Source organism: Aulonocara stuartgranti, assembly GCF_965226115.1.
Source record: "Aulonocara stuartgranti genome assembly, chromosome: 23".
In the NCBI taxonomy this organism is placed as follows: Eukaryota; Metazoa; Chordata; class Actinopteri; order Cichliformes; family Cichlidae; genus Aulonocara; species Aulonocara stuartgranti.
The window spans coordinates 45,586,471-45,603,428 of NC_138958.1; the positions used below are offsets into that span (position 1 = coordinate 45,586,471).

Genomic DNA, 16,958 nt, shown 5'->3' on the forward strand with positions numbered 1-16,958 from the left:
GAAATGTACGACTTTAATGTGAAACATTCAGAGTTTTTTCTCTTGTTGTGTTTGTTTGAAGCTGCTTCCTGTTGGCTTCAGCTGTTTGGAGTTTCCATTTTCTAAACTTCTACATTCTGAACCTTCTTCAGCTCTGAACAGATGATGAAACACTGAATGATTTCAAGCACTTTGTCTAATAAACTTACATCTTTCATTCTTTATACAGATTGAGGAGCTGTGGTTTGTCAGAGATCAGCTGTGATTATCTGGCAGCAGCACTGAAGTCCAACCCCTCCCATCTGAGAGAGCTGTACCTGTATGGAAACAACCTGAAGGATCCAGATGTGAAGCAGCTGTGTGATCTTCAGCAGAGTCAAGACTACAGACTGGAGACTCTGAGGTCAGTAGAGTGATGGAGTGAGTGGGTGGTGCTGTCAGCAGTATTGTACTAAACACAGTCAGTATGAAACAAAGATCCAGTGTTTCCTGTAAAGCTGCAGCTTCTCAGTGAAGCTGTGAGAGGAGAACGATGACAGGCTTCAGGATTGGACACAAACACTTCCTGTTTCTCACCTTTATGGTCACCATAGTAACGGCTGACACGCTCTGATCAAACACTGTCAACAGCCAATCAGCTCTCTGAACAAAGCAGCACGCAGACCAATGACTGCATTGATTTCCAAGTTTAAAGCAGTGAAGAACACAGTCTGTAGGTGAGGAAGAATTTAGTGAGAGCAGATGTTTGGATGGAATTCCTCCAGTTAACAGCTGGAACCGTCCATCTGGATTGTTGGGCTTGTTGTTGGGGTTCCTACAGAGCTCAGAGTGGACACACCAAGGTTCTTCTAATGAATGAAAGTCCAAACTCAAACTAGGAGGGAAAAACATTTTCAGCAACTTCAATAAAAATCCAAAGATTAGAAAAAGTGAAGCAACAATGAGTCCTAGTACAGTCCCAGCACTGACGTCCCTGCTGCTCTTTATACTGGATGTGCTGCATCACTGACTGACAGCTGATGAAGAGTCTCTGGAAACACTCGTTTACCTCCTCTGCTCTTCCTCCTTCTCTCTGCAGGTGGAGGCGATGATGGTAAACAGGACGGTGTGTGTGCTGAGAGAGGAGCAGCTGTGTCCTGATGATCCAGAGAGGTTGAAGCAGCAGCAGCTTGTGTGTAGAGACGCTCTGACTGGGCCATGTTACTGGGAGGTGGAGAGGAGAGCTTCATCCAGCAGTGACTGACAGAGGAATGAAGTGCAGATGACTGTCAGTGCTGCAGAGTGAACTGCTCTGAGAACAGCTCCACTGTCAGACACAATGTAGAGTCCAGCATCAGCCCTGTGTGTCCCTCTGGATCTGACAGAGGATCATCAGTGTATCTGGACTGCTCTGCTGCTGCTCTGTCCTTCTACAGTCTCTGCACAGTCTCTGTCTCACTCTGGAAAGATTTTGCAACTTGTTGTAATTACAGAACGTTAATATAATATTCAAACATGTGATCTTCTCTTTATTTCTGAATCTTTACCAAATAAAGAAAAACCAAACTAACAAACAGAAGCTGTCGTGTCCTTTTTCACCACATCTGTGAATCTTTTCTGTGTTTTTCCTCTTTTCCTCCTTCCTGCAGCTCCATCTTCATCATTCTGTGTCCAGTATATGTGAACACGTCCAAAGCATCTGAGCCTCATGTTACCCGTTTGTGTGAGTTACGCCTGTCGTTGTGTTGTGGTGTATAAATAAGGGGCAGGAGACAGCGCTGGATCTCCGAGTTCTTTACTCTCAATTTCTGCAACATCTGCAATATCTAGAAATGCAAACCTGTGAGCTGTGTGTGTTGTGCGTCTGCTCGGCCACCTCTCCTCCGGCCATGCTGGAAGCAGCTGTGCGTTTGACAGTTTTATCGACTCGACAATAATCGAACAAATTAAATGTTCAAAAATATCAACTTAAGCACTTCAAAGTCAACAAAAAGCTTAAAACAATGAAATAATATTTCACTGAAAAAACAACAGCTCATAAGAACGATACACAAAATAATACAGAAACAAACAAATAAAAGTTATTAACCAGGATCCATGTTTTTGTCACAAACACTGAATCAGCTGATTCACTCTTTATGTTTCTGAGTTTGTTTTGTGATTATAGTTCTGGTTTCTGTTTCTGTGTCTTCACTGTGTCCCACGTCTCCTTACTTTGGACTCTGTGTTATATTTCCTGTTTTACTTTGACAGTCCTGTGTTACTGTTTCCTGTCTCGTGTGTGTAATTGGTCCCAGCTGTGTTTCCCTCCTGTCTCCCGTTCCCTGATTACTAAACTGCGTCCACGCCGCCGGCGCTCCTCTCCACAGCTGGATTCCAGGATTTCAGAGCATCCAGCTGTGGTGAGTGATGGAGACACTTTCTCTGCTCCCTCAGTAATCAGGACAGTTTATTGAACATCAGAGGACATAAAGGACTGTTTTTCACCTGCCCGTTCTGAACCTGGACATTAAAGACTGCTGGCTTCAAGGACATTAATCCCAGTGTCAGCCAGCCAATAACAGCCTGTGTTTTTCAGCTCTTTAGGAGTCAGAAATGAGAAAGACACAGACTGCTAACCTCTCCCTGCAGGAAATAAGCTCCGCCTCTTCCTGTCCTGTATATGAGGGATTCTGACATGAGACACAATGAGTTTCCTGTTTATTGTGACTTAAAGCGAGCAGCAAAGACACTAAACTGTGTGTTTCCAGCTGAAGCTGCTTTTTGTGTTGCTCCCACAATCCTGTCTGAAACAGTCAGTGAGGAAAACTCAGTTTATGCTTCCAAGCTCATTGTGAGAGGGCACATTGTGTGCCTGCAAGTGCTGATTTTGTCTGCATCCCTGAGTTTAGTGAGCTGCCTCCAAGGACTTGTGAAGCCCAGTGTGTTAAGGCTGCATCTCCCAGATGTTTCCACCTTTCCAGCAGAGACGATAAATGTTCCCACAAAGGCTCAAAGACTGTTTGATTTTGTGAGTGTTGGCCTCAAGAGATTGCTCAGTGAGCACCTGAGTGTTTCTGGGACATCGGACACTAACTGGAACTTCAAGTCTGGTTCTGAAGCTGCACATGCAAAGACTGTTTCTGGTTGTAGAGACCTGGCTGTTCCAGGGATTGTAACCTCCCCAGAGGCTGAGCTGCTGACCTCAGCTGACTCTGGAGCCTTGAAGGTAACTAAGTTTGCACCGCTCGGGTGAGCCATCTCAGCTGCAACAGCCTCCACAGAGAGCTCACGCAAGCTTACCCAGCCTGCTGAGGATTTTATGCTGCTGCAGCCCAAAAGGCATCCTGAGCTGGCTGACAGCCACCCACAGCTTCAGCTGCCTCAGCCAGGGGTCTCCACACCTGCTGGCCCTGCATCTGCTCTGACTGGGGGCTCCGGAGAGCCGCGCCAGCCATCCATCTCTGCTGGGGCTCCTGTTTGAGAATGTAGGAGTGTAAACTTCAAATATCTGCTCGGTTTGTCAAGATATCACATATTTGCAAAAGTGCTCTGACGTTTTTGGAGATGTCTGTTACCCACCATCTGGATAGCTAACCGGGAGGTCGAGGGTCATTAGAGCCGGCGAGAACAGCGGACTCCCGGCACATCGTTTTTGGACCCCCACGGCCTTTGGCTGTTCAGGTTTAAACATGATATATAAGTCACTTAGATCACGTAAAAATGTTATCGTTTGGCTTTTTTCAGTGTTGTTTGTTTGGTTTGGCTGAAGTTACAGTTTTCACACAGCTGAATAAACGTCAAACAGAAAAGTGATTAAACAGAAGTGTGAGACGGTCGAGAGTTTACTCCAGTGTCCTGTTAGATTTTAGACAGCAAGGAGCAGACGGCTGAGTTTATTAAACTCCACCGAGACAGCGGTGACGCGGATCTGAAGGCCAGACCGTCACAGCCGCTCACTTCCCGCCTACCCGACCTTTGGAGGACCCGGCCCACGTAGACCTTGAAGGCCGGGTCCTCAGGAGGATGCAGCCTGTGAGTTTGGACACGCCATGACACATGATGTTCTACACCTGATGTGTTTAAATGAGCTCTACAGGTGAACAGACTTATTAACGTTACCAGCATAATAAACTGTCCTGTCACTGAAGGTGTCTGCCCAACAAGGACGTGGTGCTGAATGCATCCAGACCCCTGCTGACTGTCTTTGCAGCTTCGGTCAAAGGTACAGTGTCCACTGTGACCCTGAGAGCAGGACACAGCCAGAGGTGAGTCAGCAGTTACAAACTAAATGCTGCTGACATGAATCAAACTGCTGGATAACCCACTGCTCATGAAAATGGCACCTTTCTGTTGCTTTTTGAGATTACTGAGAATATTTGAATTGTGACTCAGATGGCAGATCCAGGCTCTCAGCCTCCAGCTGAAACTTCCAGTCCTCCCCCAGCCAGAAGCTCTGATGCTGGGCTGAGAGACTTTGATCCTTCCCTGGATCCAGAAATCCAGGAGGGAGAAGGAGAACAGGACCTCCTTCCTGATCTGGAGAGGCCTGAGGGAAAGAAAGATGGAGCAGACAGAGCTTTGAACAAATCCAAACCTCCTGAGCTTCACCTCCACAAAGGTGCAGACACTGATGCACAGATTCACATGTGACACCTGCAGCGTCCAGCTTGTGCCGCTGACATTATCTCCACTCTGATACAAGCCTCATTCACTCGCTCACACACGTTCATACAATCACCTTTTCCTCACAGTCACACACATGAATGTAATGAGGGGAACTCGGGGTTCACTGTCATTCCTCAGGATCCTTTGATATGCAGACTGGAGGCTCTGTGGATGAAACCACCGACTGTCTGAAGCACTCTGAAGTCTTCATGATGGACTTCATCCTGATTAACACTACAATACTTGTTAGAGGCCTTTTATATGTAATAATATTCTTTTCCATTAAAGCTCTGAACATTCTCACTCTTTCTTGACCAGGTGTGACAGGTGAAGGACACCGGCGAATAGGAGGACAGAAGCTGAGAGCCATTAGTCACATGACTTCAGCTGCTGCTGCCTCACCAACCACTGGCCCCTCGGTGAGTCTAGAGTTACAGCAGTGACCACAGGAAGTGCACACGTGTGATCTAAAGCTACATGTGGGCCTGTGACCATCAGTCTTCTCACTGTGGTAGACGGGTTTGTGAGTCCCTGTGATGCTGGGAGTGTCCAGGACAGTCGCTCCTGATCGGGTCTCTCATGGAAAGCTGGTCCCAGGAATTCCTGGAAAATTCCTCCACAAAAGAGAACTGGGAACATAAGTGCAGAGTGACAGAGGTGCTCAGCAACCCTGCTGTTATATGGGAATAGAACCAGAATAGTCGGCAACCACTTGAGTTAAGTTAGCCAAAGAGATGCGACTCAGACTGACTTCATCATGTTGGCAACGTGTCTGCATTGATAAACTCCAGTTATTCACAAATCAGAGAATAATTCCAGTCGTTCAGAGACAGATTGTGATTGTTTGGAGGATGTAATCGTTTCCCTTCAGGGAGCGTGTTGGACGCTCAGTGTCCGGGTGATTAGCTGATGCAACTACTTAGAATCAGTTTGTGAATATGAAGAAAATCAGTGCAGTCACTGGACAAACTCTGATTCTTCCTAGTTTCACTCTTGTTTCAGTCCAGTGTGACTGAGGTGGTAAAAAATGATCTGACTTTTAGCCACACAGCTGTCTGCTAGAGAAAAAGCCTTTGTGCACAACTTTCTTAAAGGCAAACGGCACCATGTTCACTGCAGCTGCAGCAAACGCAGCAAAGAGTGAAAGTTGGACTGAGAATGTTGTGACTGTTTCATGAGAAAGAGCAGGAAAACAAGCATCACACACCCAGACACAGTGCTGGGATTAGAATTAGACTTTAGAGCCAAATGTAGGACAAAAGCTTTAATATGAAAGAGGAAAACCCAACAACAGCCAGAGCATGAAGCTCAAATCTATACCAATCACCAAGAAAGCTGACAGGCCTGTGACACGTCAGAGACGCCGTTCAAATCATAAAGAAGTTGGTTTATTGACAAAATGTAAAAAACCAAAAGAATCAAGTCAACCTTCAGTTTCGAGCGAGTAGACCAATCAGGCACAGCAGCAGCTCTAGAATAAGCAACAATTTGATGTATTACAAACAACCTTTCATATGCACACATACATATGGCTCATATGCTGTTTAAAAAGGGCTCAAAGACCCAACAGATTACACAAAGTACAAAAACACTTTCATTCAGACAACAGTCAGCTGTGCACGAGACAGAGAGCCGACTACAGTTAGTAACATGGACTCACTTTGTTTCAGACACGACACAAAGTAACACAAAGCCACAAAGAGCAGAAACATCAAAAAGGAGGCAGAGCAGCAGCAACTCTCCATGAGCTGTGAGGCTAACAGCCACCCACACTTCCTGTGATGCATAATGAAAACAACATTAACCTGAAGGATGATAACAACAGAAAGAAGTCTAAGCTAACGTTACACAGCGCTCACACAGCGCTGACTGTACAGGCCTCACACAGCTACGACCTGCATCCACAACACCTGATTCTACTGAACACAAACAAGTTAATGATATATGAGCAATCCAGGGAAGGCTTCCAGGAAGGTGAGGATCCAAAGACAGCTCTACAACAGCATCAGTCAGCAACAATGTTACTAATCACTGACTCTTTCATCCTTTTATACTCAATCAAAAAGTGCTGTGTTCACATTTGTTTCTGCTGAAATCCAGAGACTGAAAATGCGTCTTTTTAAAGTTTGAATAAACTGACTGAACTTGTCACGAGTCCAACCGTGAGGAACACTTCCCCCCATGACACATCACAGGACAACGTCTCAGTGGAGGGGGGACAGTAGCTCAGTTTAGGCAGTCACTCTCAGAATCGATGCCTCCAGTCAGGGTCAAACGTGGTCCTCAGAAACCTGCAGATGTTTGGGCCAAGCTCTCACTGGTCTCTGCGTCTGTAGACTGAGCTGATGTTTCTCCAGGTGTCTGGTAAAAGGACGATGCTGCTGTCCAATGAGGCGAGGAGAGAAGTAGCCAAACAGGCGAGAGCCGTGAAGGAGGAACGGCGGGCAGCTCTGGATGCCCGACATAAATACCTGATGAGCAGGCTGGCCGACGCCGGCAGCCTGGAGGAGGCGGCGGTGGAAGACGCCATCGTCTCTGATGACAGAGTAAGTTCAGAGACGTGATCCTTCCTCAGAGTTGAACCTTTGAGTCATTAATGTCTGATTCTTCCAGTTCAGTCTGATCCATGAATTCTTTGCTGCAAACGGATCCAAGAAGCTGATTTTCTTCTATCAGGATGTCAAACAGGTAACTTTGATCACATTTCAATGACTGACACATGAAGGTCTAACCGCTCTTCATAATCTGCTGTCCTGTTTGTTGCAGCGTACTTTGTATTCATATCTTTTAATATCTGCCTTTCTCCCAGAGTCTGTCCTCCCGTCAGTCTTCCTTTGTGGACGCATCAAACTCAGCTGTGGCTCAGAGGAAACTCTTCCTCACTACGGGGAACTCTGAGGTTGGCTTCAGCTTTTTATGTTTAGTTCATGTGAGAATCACAGAAAAATGCTGATATGAGTGGAAGGTTCTGCTGGGAAATTGGCAAAGAGCAGATTATTGAACAGCGAGGCAGACAGTTCATTTCAGTGATGCCAGTTTATTAGAAACGAGGACTGTGGGGCTGCTGGAAGTCAGGACGGCCGTTCTCTGGATAAACCTGACAGCTGAGGTGGAGAGCAGGATTTATCCACAGACGGCTTCTTCCAAGCAAATGTCCTGAACACACCTGAGCTGAGGGTTACACAGTGTGTCCTGTGTGATCTCTGCTTTATGGTGGTTGAATCTCACAAATGTGACCATCAGACCTGACAACTTATTTGTGATGTTTTCATTAAAAATATCCTGGGTGAGGTGTTTGGGGCCTGTCCCATGAGGAGGAGTCTCCAGGGCAGACCCAGGACACACTAGAGAGGTTATATCTCTCAGCAGGCCTGGGAATGCCTCAGTATTGTCCTGGATATGCTGGAGGAAGTGGTTGTTTAGGGAGGTCTGGGATTCTCTGCTTAGACTGCTGCACCTGTGACCCGGGACCAGATAAACAGGAAATGGATGTTTGAAATTCAAAGAAATCCTCTTTTAATAATGAGGAAAAAAGACAGCAGGAGATCCATCGCAACTAACAAAACACTTCAAACACATCAATGCATCAACTTTAATCAACTTCATTTGGTTCAAATGAAGGAATCTAACAAAGCACTCACTAAAATGAAACACCAGTTAGTTTCCCGAGCTCAACAGGTCGAACACCTGAGTTTGGTTTGCGGTGCAGTTTTTTATTCTTCTAGATAACTTGGGTTATTTGCACAGGAAGGTTTTTAAATGTATTTCTTAAGTACGATCTTATATGGGGGTTGATTTTATAGCATAACAGAATAATGTAATAACTCTAATAGAGTATAAAACATTTGCAGAATGAAGTACAAGGTGAAGAAAAGTCAGAACGTCCCTATTTGAAAATACAGTCTCAGAAGGTCAGAGATGGACAAATTCAGCTACACAAACATGTGGCCATTTTTTTTAAAGCCATAGAGCATATTACAGACGACACAAAGAGCAAACACTGTAAACTTCTAACCACAGACCTCACACAGCTCACACACGTCAGAGTGAAGCTGTCATTTCCTGAAGCTTCCACACAAGAGAACTGGCAACAAGGTGGAGTCCTCATGGATCACTAGCAGAGAAATGTGGGTGGGTGCCAGACCACATGGACTCGACTCACTTTCTTTCATACAAAGGAGCAGACTAATGCTGTCATCCTTAAAGACTAACTAGAAACAAGCAGTGCGCTCGCATCGACTCGACTTGTTTTGCAAGTTTGAAGTGAGATGGTACTTTGGAGTCAGCCTCCCGAGATGATGGCTGGCTGGTTTTTGAAAAAAATCTCATATTTATACAATGAGTAGCAGACTTTCCTGACTTGCAGAGGTCAACGTCCTCCTCAGTCATGCGCCATGAGTGGCACAGATACTATTCATCAAATAACTAACATGGCCTTGATTGTTACTCCAGAGACTTATCTGCGATGTAGCTTTATAGCATTTTCATTAGCAATCGTATGATTTGTGTTACAATGACCTTTGTGGACGGGCCCGGACCCCCAGGCCTCGTCCGTGACGCCGACGGTGAGCGCAACGTTTTTGTTTTCTTGCGCTTAAAATAACCTGATCAGCGTTCTGTGGACGGTTTATTTACATTTCTCACATCTGTGATTGTTCACACGGGTTGGACACGAGCAGAGAGGGCTTTCAAGATGAAAAAGCCAACGTGAAACTTTAACGGACGACAAAGTTTTTCAATCAAATCTCCGTCACACCCTTCCTTGACCTCATCACGTTATCCACCTTAGTCAAGGAACAGTGGTTCGGGAAAATATGCATTTGTTTTTTGGACCAGTTTAAAACGTATCTCAACTAGTGATGTGCGGATCAATACTGAAATATCGATTCCTGCGATACCCGTCATTGTGTCCGGCCCCTTGGCGTGCACACTCACAACAATGGCTGAGCGTAAACAGAGTCATGTGCAGACGTATTTTACCTCCACGAACAGCTGAGACGTGGTTTGCCATACATGTGGCAAGAATGTGAGGTGTTGTGGTAACACCGCTGACCTGGTCAAACACCTCAGAGTGAATCATATCACAGAATATGACGAGCGTATGTTGAGGCGAACTGAAGAGGAGGAGAGGGAGAGGTGCTGCCAGGGCGAGACAGACGTCTCTCACGGAGTCCTTTAATGCTGCAGGCAGGCAACAAATAGCCACAACTTCAGGTTTTTCATTTCTATATGATAATTCTGCATCATTAAGTGATAAGAACAAGTAATCTGATGTCCTGTGATCATTACGACGCTATAATTTGAGATAAAATAAAAGATAGAGTAAAAAAAATAAGTTTTTGTACAGAGTATCGGTATCAGATCAGTATCGTCGATACCACCCTGAATTTTACTTGGTATCGGATCGGAAAGGAAATCAGTGGAAATCAAATCCTGCTTCTACAGGTGTCCAGTTCATTCACTCTGACCCCTCCAGATAAGCGTTGCCAGTTCTCACTGTGCTGTAGATCACATTTTCTTGTGTTTGGGGTTATAACGGTTACTTTTGAGGTCTGTGTTATAAAGCAAGTTAATCCTGAATTTAACTGGAGAAGACAAATTCCCACTGCGTGGTGTAGTGCACAGCCAGGCATTCTTTACATTAGTTCGTTTGACAAAACCAAAAAGCCGAAAGTATTTACTTGGAGTTTGGTTTGATGAAATAAGTGCCAGAATCAGTGAATACAAATGATTCCAATGACATGAAAACTGGTGGAAGGACAAATCCCTCAAGAAAAGCACGACTAGCACATTAAGTTTGTTTGTAATCATCATCATCTCTAACATCATGCGCACAACAGTGATTTTGTTACAGAACACTAAGATAGTAAAATCTGGGAAATGATGATATTTCTTTCCAAAACTTCCTGTCTGGAAGACATTAAAGCTGCTGTGCCACCTGCAGCTTCTTTCAATCTATGTTATGTGAATATATCTTTTTTTTTGGGTTTGAACATCCATTCAAACTCACTCTCTGCCTAGCAAGTCTCATTCCCTCATTTCCTTGGGGTCCAGCTTCACATACGTGGCACTGAGCCTTTTCCTTTGTCACCTCTTTCTGCTACATGCCTAGCCTCCCAGTTTCTTGGTCTATTTTCTTCATTTCGCTAACTACACTTCTTTTTCTTTGTAAATCTCTTCCTTCAAATACTTTCAAAATCACTTTTCTTTTTTCCCTTTCTTCTGTGCAGAGAAGACGTCAAACCCCTTCTTGGCAGTTTATCTCAATAAAGCTGTACTATCCCAGCCATCTGGTAAGTCTTCCCTACTACCCAGAGCCTGTTTATACTCCTGCATGTCTCTGCCTTCACTCACTTCCTCTTCTTGATGTCCAAACTCATCCTTCAAACTACCATTTGATGCTGCATAGCTGCATTCTCCCTGACACCTCCTTGTCTCCTGTCTTTTTGATTTCACCTTCTGCATAATATTTAGTTGCCCTGTGTGCAGCTTCCTCCACTTTCATATATTTCTACAAGTTCCTCCCTGTTCTTGAAGTATGTGTGCACCACGGCCATTTCCACTTGGAAAATCTGCCCCACATCTGTCTTTCTAGATTTCTCTCCTAAACACCACACCTACCCAACACCTCATAACCTCTGTTCCCTTCACCTAAATGTCCATTGAAGTCTGTGTCAATCACCACTGTAGTATGTGGTCTCTTGCACACAAAATGTGTCTACCCTCCACCTCCATAATATGAGTCCGCCAGCCCTCCCATTGCCAGTCAGAGTCCATAACAAGTCAAAAACATAAACAGCTCGAACGTATTATTTATTTAAAAGAGAGAGAGAGAGAGAGAGAGAGAGAGAGAGAGAGAGAGAGAGCTCAGTTGTCCTTGCTCTAGCATCAAGAGTCAGTGACTGGCTGTTCACTGCAGGCTCAGCAGTCCAATGGCCGATCAGCAACAAACCAAATAAAAAAATAAGACACGTTTTTGATTATGACAACAAACCACATCCAAAAAAATATGACAGCAACACTTTAAGTTTTGTGTGCATTCATCATGTGCAACTCTGCAGAAAGTCTCATGTCAAGGATGTGTGGACAGGGGGGCTATTAAAAAGTTCCAGTATACAGAATAGAAAACCATCAAATGAATGAAATAAAATCTGTTGTCACAGTGGTTTTTGAAGGAACAATTACTTCACAGATGGACAGCCTCATTATATTTGAGTTAAATCTGATGATACACACTTCACGTCACCCTAGTTACATGTTTTTATTTGCCATGTGTATGTTATCCAAGGGAGGAAGAAAATGAAAAAGAAAACTTTTGATGTGTCCAGACATTTCTTCACATCAGCTGCCAGCAACCAGTTTCAGCATGTACAACTGTTGCAGTAAGTGTGCTCATGCAGACCAACTATGCTGGTCCACTGTTCTTAATGGTGCTGCATGTTGAGAAAGAAGTGAAACAAATGTTTTGTTTAACAAGTCCACTAGTGTTAGAATAACTTGGCATTTCCAATCTGTTTCTGCTGTAGTTCAATGAAAGGTTTCAGTTACTTAAGTTTGAGAAAAAACCAAAAAACCAAATTGCGTTTACAATTGTAGTTTCATCTTGTTATAAGATATTTGAAATAAAAACAAACAAAAAACATGAACAAACAAACCACAAACAAACAAACCACAAACAAACAAACCACAAACAAACCACAAACAAACAAACCACAAACAAACAAACCACAAACAAACAAACCACAAACAAACAAACCACTACATTTCCAGAAATATTTCTGCAGTCTGATTTACAAGTATAAACTTTCTGACCAAAACGCCACAATTTCATCCCTCAAACAAGTTGTCAACTGTGTCAACGACCAATGAGGACATCACTGCTACACTTGATGATACTCACACCTTGAAAAAGTGCAAAGGTTTCCCAACAGGACTTCGACGGTTGGTCTTCTTGATCAAGCTATAATCTGTTCTCATCAAAACCACCATAAAACCAGTTTGACAGGATGATGCTGATAAATCCCTCTAGACCTTTTTGTGACAGTATTAAAAGCTTGCTGGAAATTCTCTGTACTCATATTTGTGCTCAGTATCTGTAGGAGCCATTTTTGTGTGGGTACCTCATGTATGCCACTAGGGGTCACCTTTTGTGTTACATATGGTGTGTCTATTTAAGGTAGATAGGTCATTAGCAGCAGGTGTGTTGTTGTTGGGAAGGAGCAAACAGATTGTGACCGCTGCGCTGTTATGTTAAATTGTGTTGGAATAAAGAATCTAAAGGACAAGATAAGTATGGTTTCAGTTATTGAACTAAGTTTAATACGTTTATTCATACCAGTGACATTGCATTAACCTGCCAACAAACAGCTCAGTGGCTTTAAATGTAGGCTTAGCCTCGACAGCATCTATAACACCATTAAAATGCAGTAATGGCCACACAAAAATAAAACGTGACCATATTCAGTTTAAGCCATTTTATGTGGTTTAGTTTATACACTTGAATCACAGTAGATGATAGCTTTCTGTTTTTAAATGTCTCCATTTATTGCAAACACTATAGTTACTGTTCTGCCTTTTATAAGGTCAACTGGATATTATGGTTGCAAACGGCCCTAGAGCTCCCTCTAGTGGCTGCTTTGTAATATGGGTTTGACTACTTTGGGAAAGGAACAATGAGAAGGTGAAAAAATCAAAGATGGCGGAAAGTTATCGTTCTAAGCTGATATGGACCTTAAAATGTTGTTGCCTTGGACAAGATATGTCTGTAAGTATGAGTGACGATAAAATAATTATTATCTTTTGTTTTGTGTAAAAATGGTACGATAATTTGTACATTTGAAAGTTTTATCTTGTTATCAAATCACTTTGATTGTCACATCACATGTGCAGGTACACTGGTACAGTACATGTCAGTGAAATTCTTGTTTGCGAGCTTCACAAGCAACAGAGGTGTGCAAAAATACAATAACGTAAAACAAGCAAAATATAAGAACGGCTAAATCTGAGACTAATAAATATATGTACAATATATAATAGTACATGCATTACTGGATGTGTATACTAAATATGTTTTTCTACACGCGCGTGTGTGTGTGTACATATTTTACAAATTAAATAGAGTAAACAATAAAATAAAATATACAGAGGTTGGTAGTTGGACATGTGCAAAACAAGTGGCATTTATATACAGTGTGGAGTGCATAATGTTGAAGTTCCAGTAGTGAAGGTGAGGTGTCTATGACGTGTTCAGCAGTCTGATGGCCTGATGGAAAAAGCTGTCTCTCAGTCTGCTGGTTGGGGACCGGATGCTGCAGAACCTCCTTCCTGTTGGAAGTAGTCTGAACAGTTGATGGCTGGGGGGACTGGAGTCCTTGATGGTCCTCCCCGCTTTCCTCAGGCAGCGCTTCCTGTAGATGTCTTGGAGGGAGGGAAGCTCACCTCCAATTATCCGTTCAGAACACCGCACTACTCGCTGGAGAGCTTTGCGGTTGTAGGCGGTGCTGTTGCCGTACCAGGTGGTGATGCATCCAGTGAGGATGCTCTCAATGGCACAGTGATAGAAGGTCCTGAGGATGCGGGGGCTCATGCCGAATCTTTTCAGTCTCCTGAGAAAGAAGAGGCGCTGCTGCGCCTTCTTCACTGTTTTGTTTATGTGTACTGACCACGTAAGATCCTCAGCCAGATGTACCCCAAGGAAGCGGAAGCTGCTCACTCTCCACAGCAGCGCCGTTGATGGTGATGGGGGTGTGTACTTCTCTGCACCTCCGGAAGTCCACTATCAACTCCTTTGTCTTTGCGACGTTGAGGGTGAGATGGTTGTCTTGACACCAGTGGGTCAGGGCGCTGACCACCTCCCTGTAAGCCGTCTCATCACTGTTGGTGATAAGACCCACCACTGTAGTGTCGTCCGCAAACTTCACAATGATGTTGGAGTTGTTAGTGGCTGTGCAGTCATAGGTGTAGAGTGAGTACAGGAGAGGGCTCAGTACACACCCCTGTGGAGCACCAGTGTTCAGTGTGATGGGGGATGAGGTGATGCTGCCCAGTCTGACTACTTGGCGTCTATCAGACAGGAAGTTAAGGATCCAGCTGCAGAGGGAGCTGCTCAGTCCTAGATCCTGCAGATTCCTGTCCAGCTTCGAGGGAACGATGGTATTGAATGCTGAGCTGTAATCTACTGTTAGCTTGCAGTAAGAGTGTAACAAGCTAGTTTACAATGTTAGTTAGCTAATACAGTATTTTGTACTTTCAGTTTTACGATGGTCAAAGAGAAGGCAATGGTCAGAGGCCATTCTTCAATAAATCAGCACAGAAAGGAAAACAAGTCTGGTTATTGGAGCATCGTTATCTCGCTGTCTAGCTGGTGAAACTAAGGAACTCAGGGCGAGGACAGCAAAGTTACCAAAGGGGAAAAACGATCAAATTAAAACTGCATCATCTCAAAAATCACAAGTTTCTCTAAAATGTGTTTATTCTAGGGCTGCGGTTATTCATCATTTTAGTCATAAAGTATTTTATTGATTGTTCGAAAATTGAATTGGATTAGAAATAGTTTTCTTATTAATGAGCAATAATTATTATTATTCAAAAGAGAAAACACACGGGTCTTTTGGTTACCATTTTAGAAATTGCCATCCTTTAATGATTCATCTGTTAAGAAAAATATTTTGACACTGCTTTTATCTAAAAAATATTTTGAGATGCTGAAATGCTGAAATAATAATAATAAAAAAAACAGACACTGATGTCAACATAAAGGTAAACACGCAATTTAGTTTCTTTAGTTTCTGGTTCTCTCCTGTATGGACTAGAGAACGCACGATACCACTTTTTTGTGTCCAGTATCGATATGAATCCGATACAGCGTATTTTTATAATCAATAAAACAGGTTTTTTTAATATCTTTCTTTATTTTGTATAAGTTCATACTCAAGTTTTAAAAAATAAAACATTAAAGTTATTTAGTTATACCTGTATGCAAAAAACACACTGCACCCAAAATATTTCATAGTTCAGCAACACTGATCAATCTAATAAACTTAAACCTGCTCCATCCTCCCTATTCTGGTATTTTAAAGAGTACTTAGCAGAAATATTAAACAACCTAACTAATAGGGTTGCAAACTCCCAGCAAAAAAAAAAAACTAAAGGGAACCATCGCCCACCCTCTGCCTCGTGATGCTTAATCGACATAATCGACTTTAATTTAATGCATGTATTTAAAAAAAATGCACAGAAATCAATTATTTTTCAACAACAATTAAATAGATTCAACATCTTTCTTCAACAGAACTGCAGACTGCACAGATGGTATCTTCCCAAAGGAAAAAGTACTATAACTTACTAGGGTATATATTAGACTTAATAGTTACTATATACAATATCAGATTTCTATACATTTTACGTTAGATAAAAACTTTGGTTGTAAGATTCAGATAATTATTTATTAAAAGCGAGACATTTTAAACGAGAATAAGAAAGAAAAGTATTTCTTTGTGCCCCCTTTTCCCTGTTAATGCCCCAGCTGGCCCCCTGGCAAAACTGTGCTAGACCCGCCCCTGCACAGTTACCAGCTGTCAGCTACTTATAGCATTAGGCATTAAAGTAATATTAAATAAATTCTAACAACAGCTTATCAAGCTTAAACGTGCTGCTGTGGTTTATCTGCTGGTTTCCTCTTTCTGGCGCAAAGTGGGAAACAAACAAGAGAGACGGAACTTGCGATCAGCTGATCATTGATTAGTTTCATGATTGAAGTAGCAGCAGGAGAGGGAGGGGGAGAGGAGGCGCGGCAGTCGCTCCATATATCGGTTGTTAAGCTTAACGTGGGAATGCGTTACAAACATTGAGAGAGAAACTTACAAACTTGCTTTACTTCTCTAGGACAGCTTTCACTGAGAAGAAATGCCGATTTGGAAACATGTAGCGAGGCGCTAAATGCTCCACCAGACAACCGAGAGGTCTCTTGTTGTCACATGCAAGAAAGCATGCTCTGAAGAATATCCAGGTAGATAACTGTGGCGATATGTTGGTTATATTACTTTAAAGTGCAACTGGCTAATTCTTATTTTAGCCAACTCGAAAAGTAAAAATGATGCAACGACCTTGAAATAACACATTTATCTCACTGAAACATGTCATTTAAATAAAAACATTTACTGAAATTAAAATAAATATACTGAATATAATATGGCTCAGATTTAATGGAATATAATTACCCTTTTGTGTTGCTGTTAAAGAAAGGGATAATGTGTGATTACTGTTTTTAAACTATGGGCTACAAACTAAATCCTTTTATTATTTCTGTCCTCGGTTTTAACTCATTAATAATCATTAGGATGAAGCCCCCTAAA

The 16,958-nt window shown here is 42.9% G+C and overlaps 3 protein-coding genes across 3 annotated transcripts in view; all 3 read left to right on the forward strand.

Annotated features, from left to right (window-relative positions):
- The window catches only part of LOC309701482 (uncharacterized protein), a 2,150,955-nt gene that overhangs the window by 995,319 nt on the left and 1,138,678 nt on the right, over positions 1–16,958 (forward strand). The window lies entirely within an intron of this gene.
- Positions 1–16,958, forward strand: part of LOC309701490 (NLR family CARD domain-containing protein 3-like) — a 346,993-nt gene that overhangs the window by 71,171 nt on the left and 258,864 nt on the right. The window lies entirely within an intron of this gene.
- The window catches only part of LOC309700219 (NLR family CARD domain-containing protein 3-like), a gene marked incomplete at both ends in the record, with an annotated part of 38,536 nt that overhangs the window by 15,039 nt on the left and 6,539 nt on the right, over positions 1–16,958 (forward strand). The window contains 7 exons of the mRNA XM_082523666.1: positions 3,091–3,166; positions 4,089–4,205; positions 4,333–4,558; positions 4,924–5,024; positions 6,942–7,151; positions 7,219–7,293; positions 7,415–7,504. Of these exons, the coding sequence (XP_082379792.1) occupies positions 3,091–3,166; positions 4,089–4,205; positions 4,333–4,558; positions 4,924–5,024; positions 6,942–7,151; positions 7,219–7,293; positions 7,415–7,504 (895 nt within the window). The remainder of the gene's footprint in view (positions 1–3,090; positions 3,167–4,088; positions 4,206–4,332; positions 4,559–4,923; positions 5,025–6,941; positions 7,152–7,218; positions 7,294–7,414; positions 7,505–16,958) is intronic.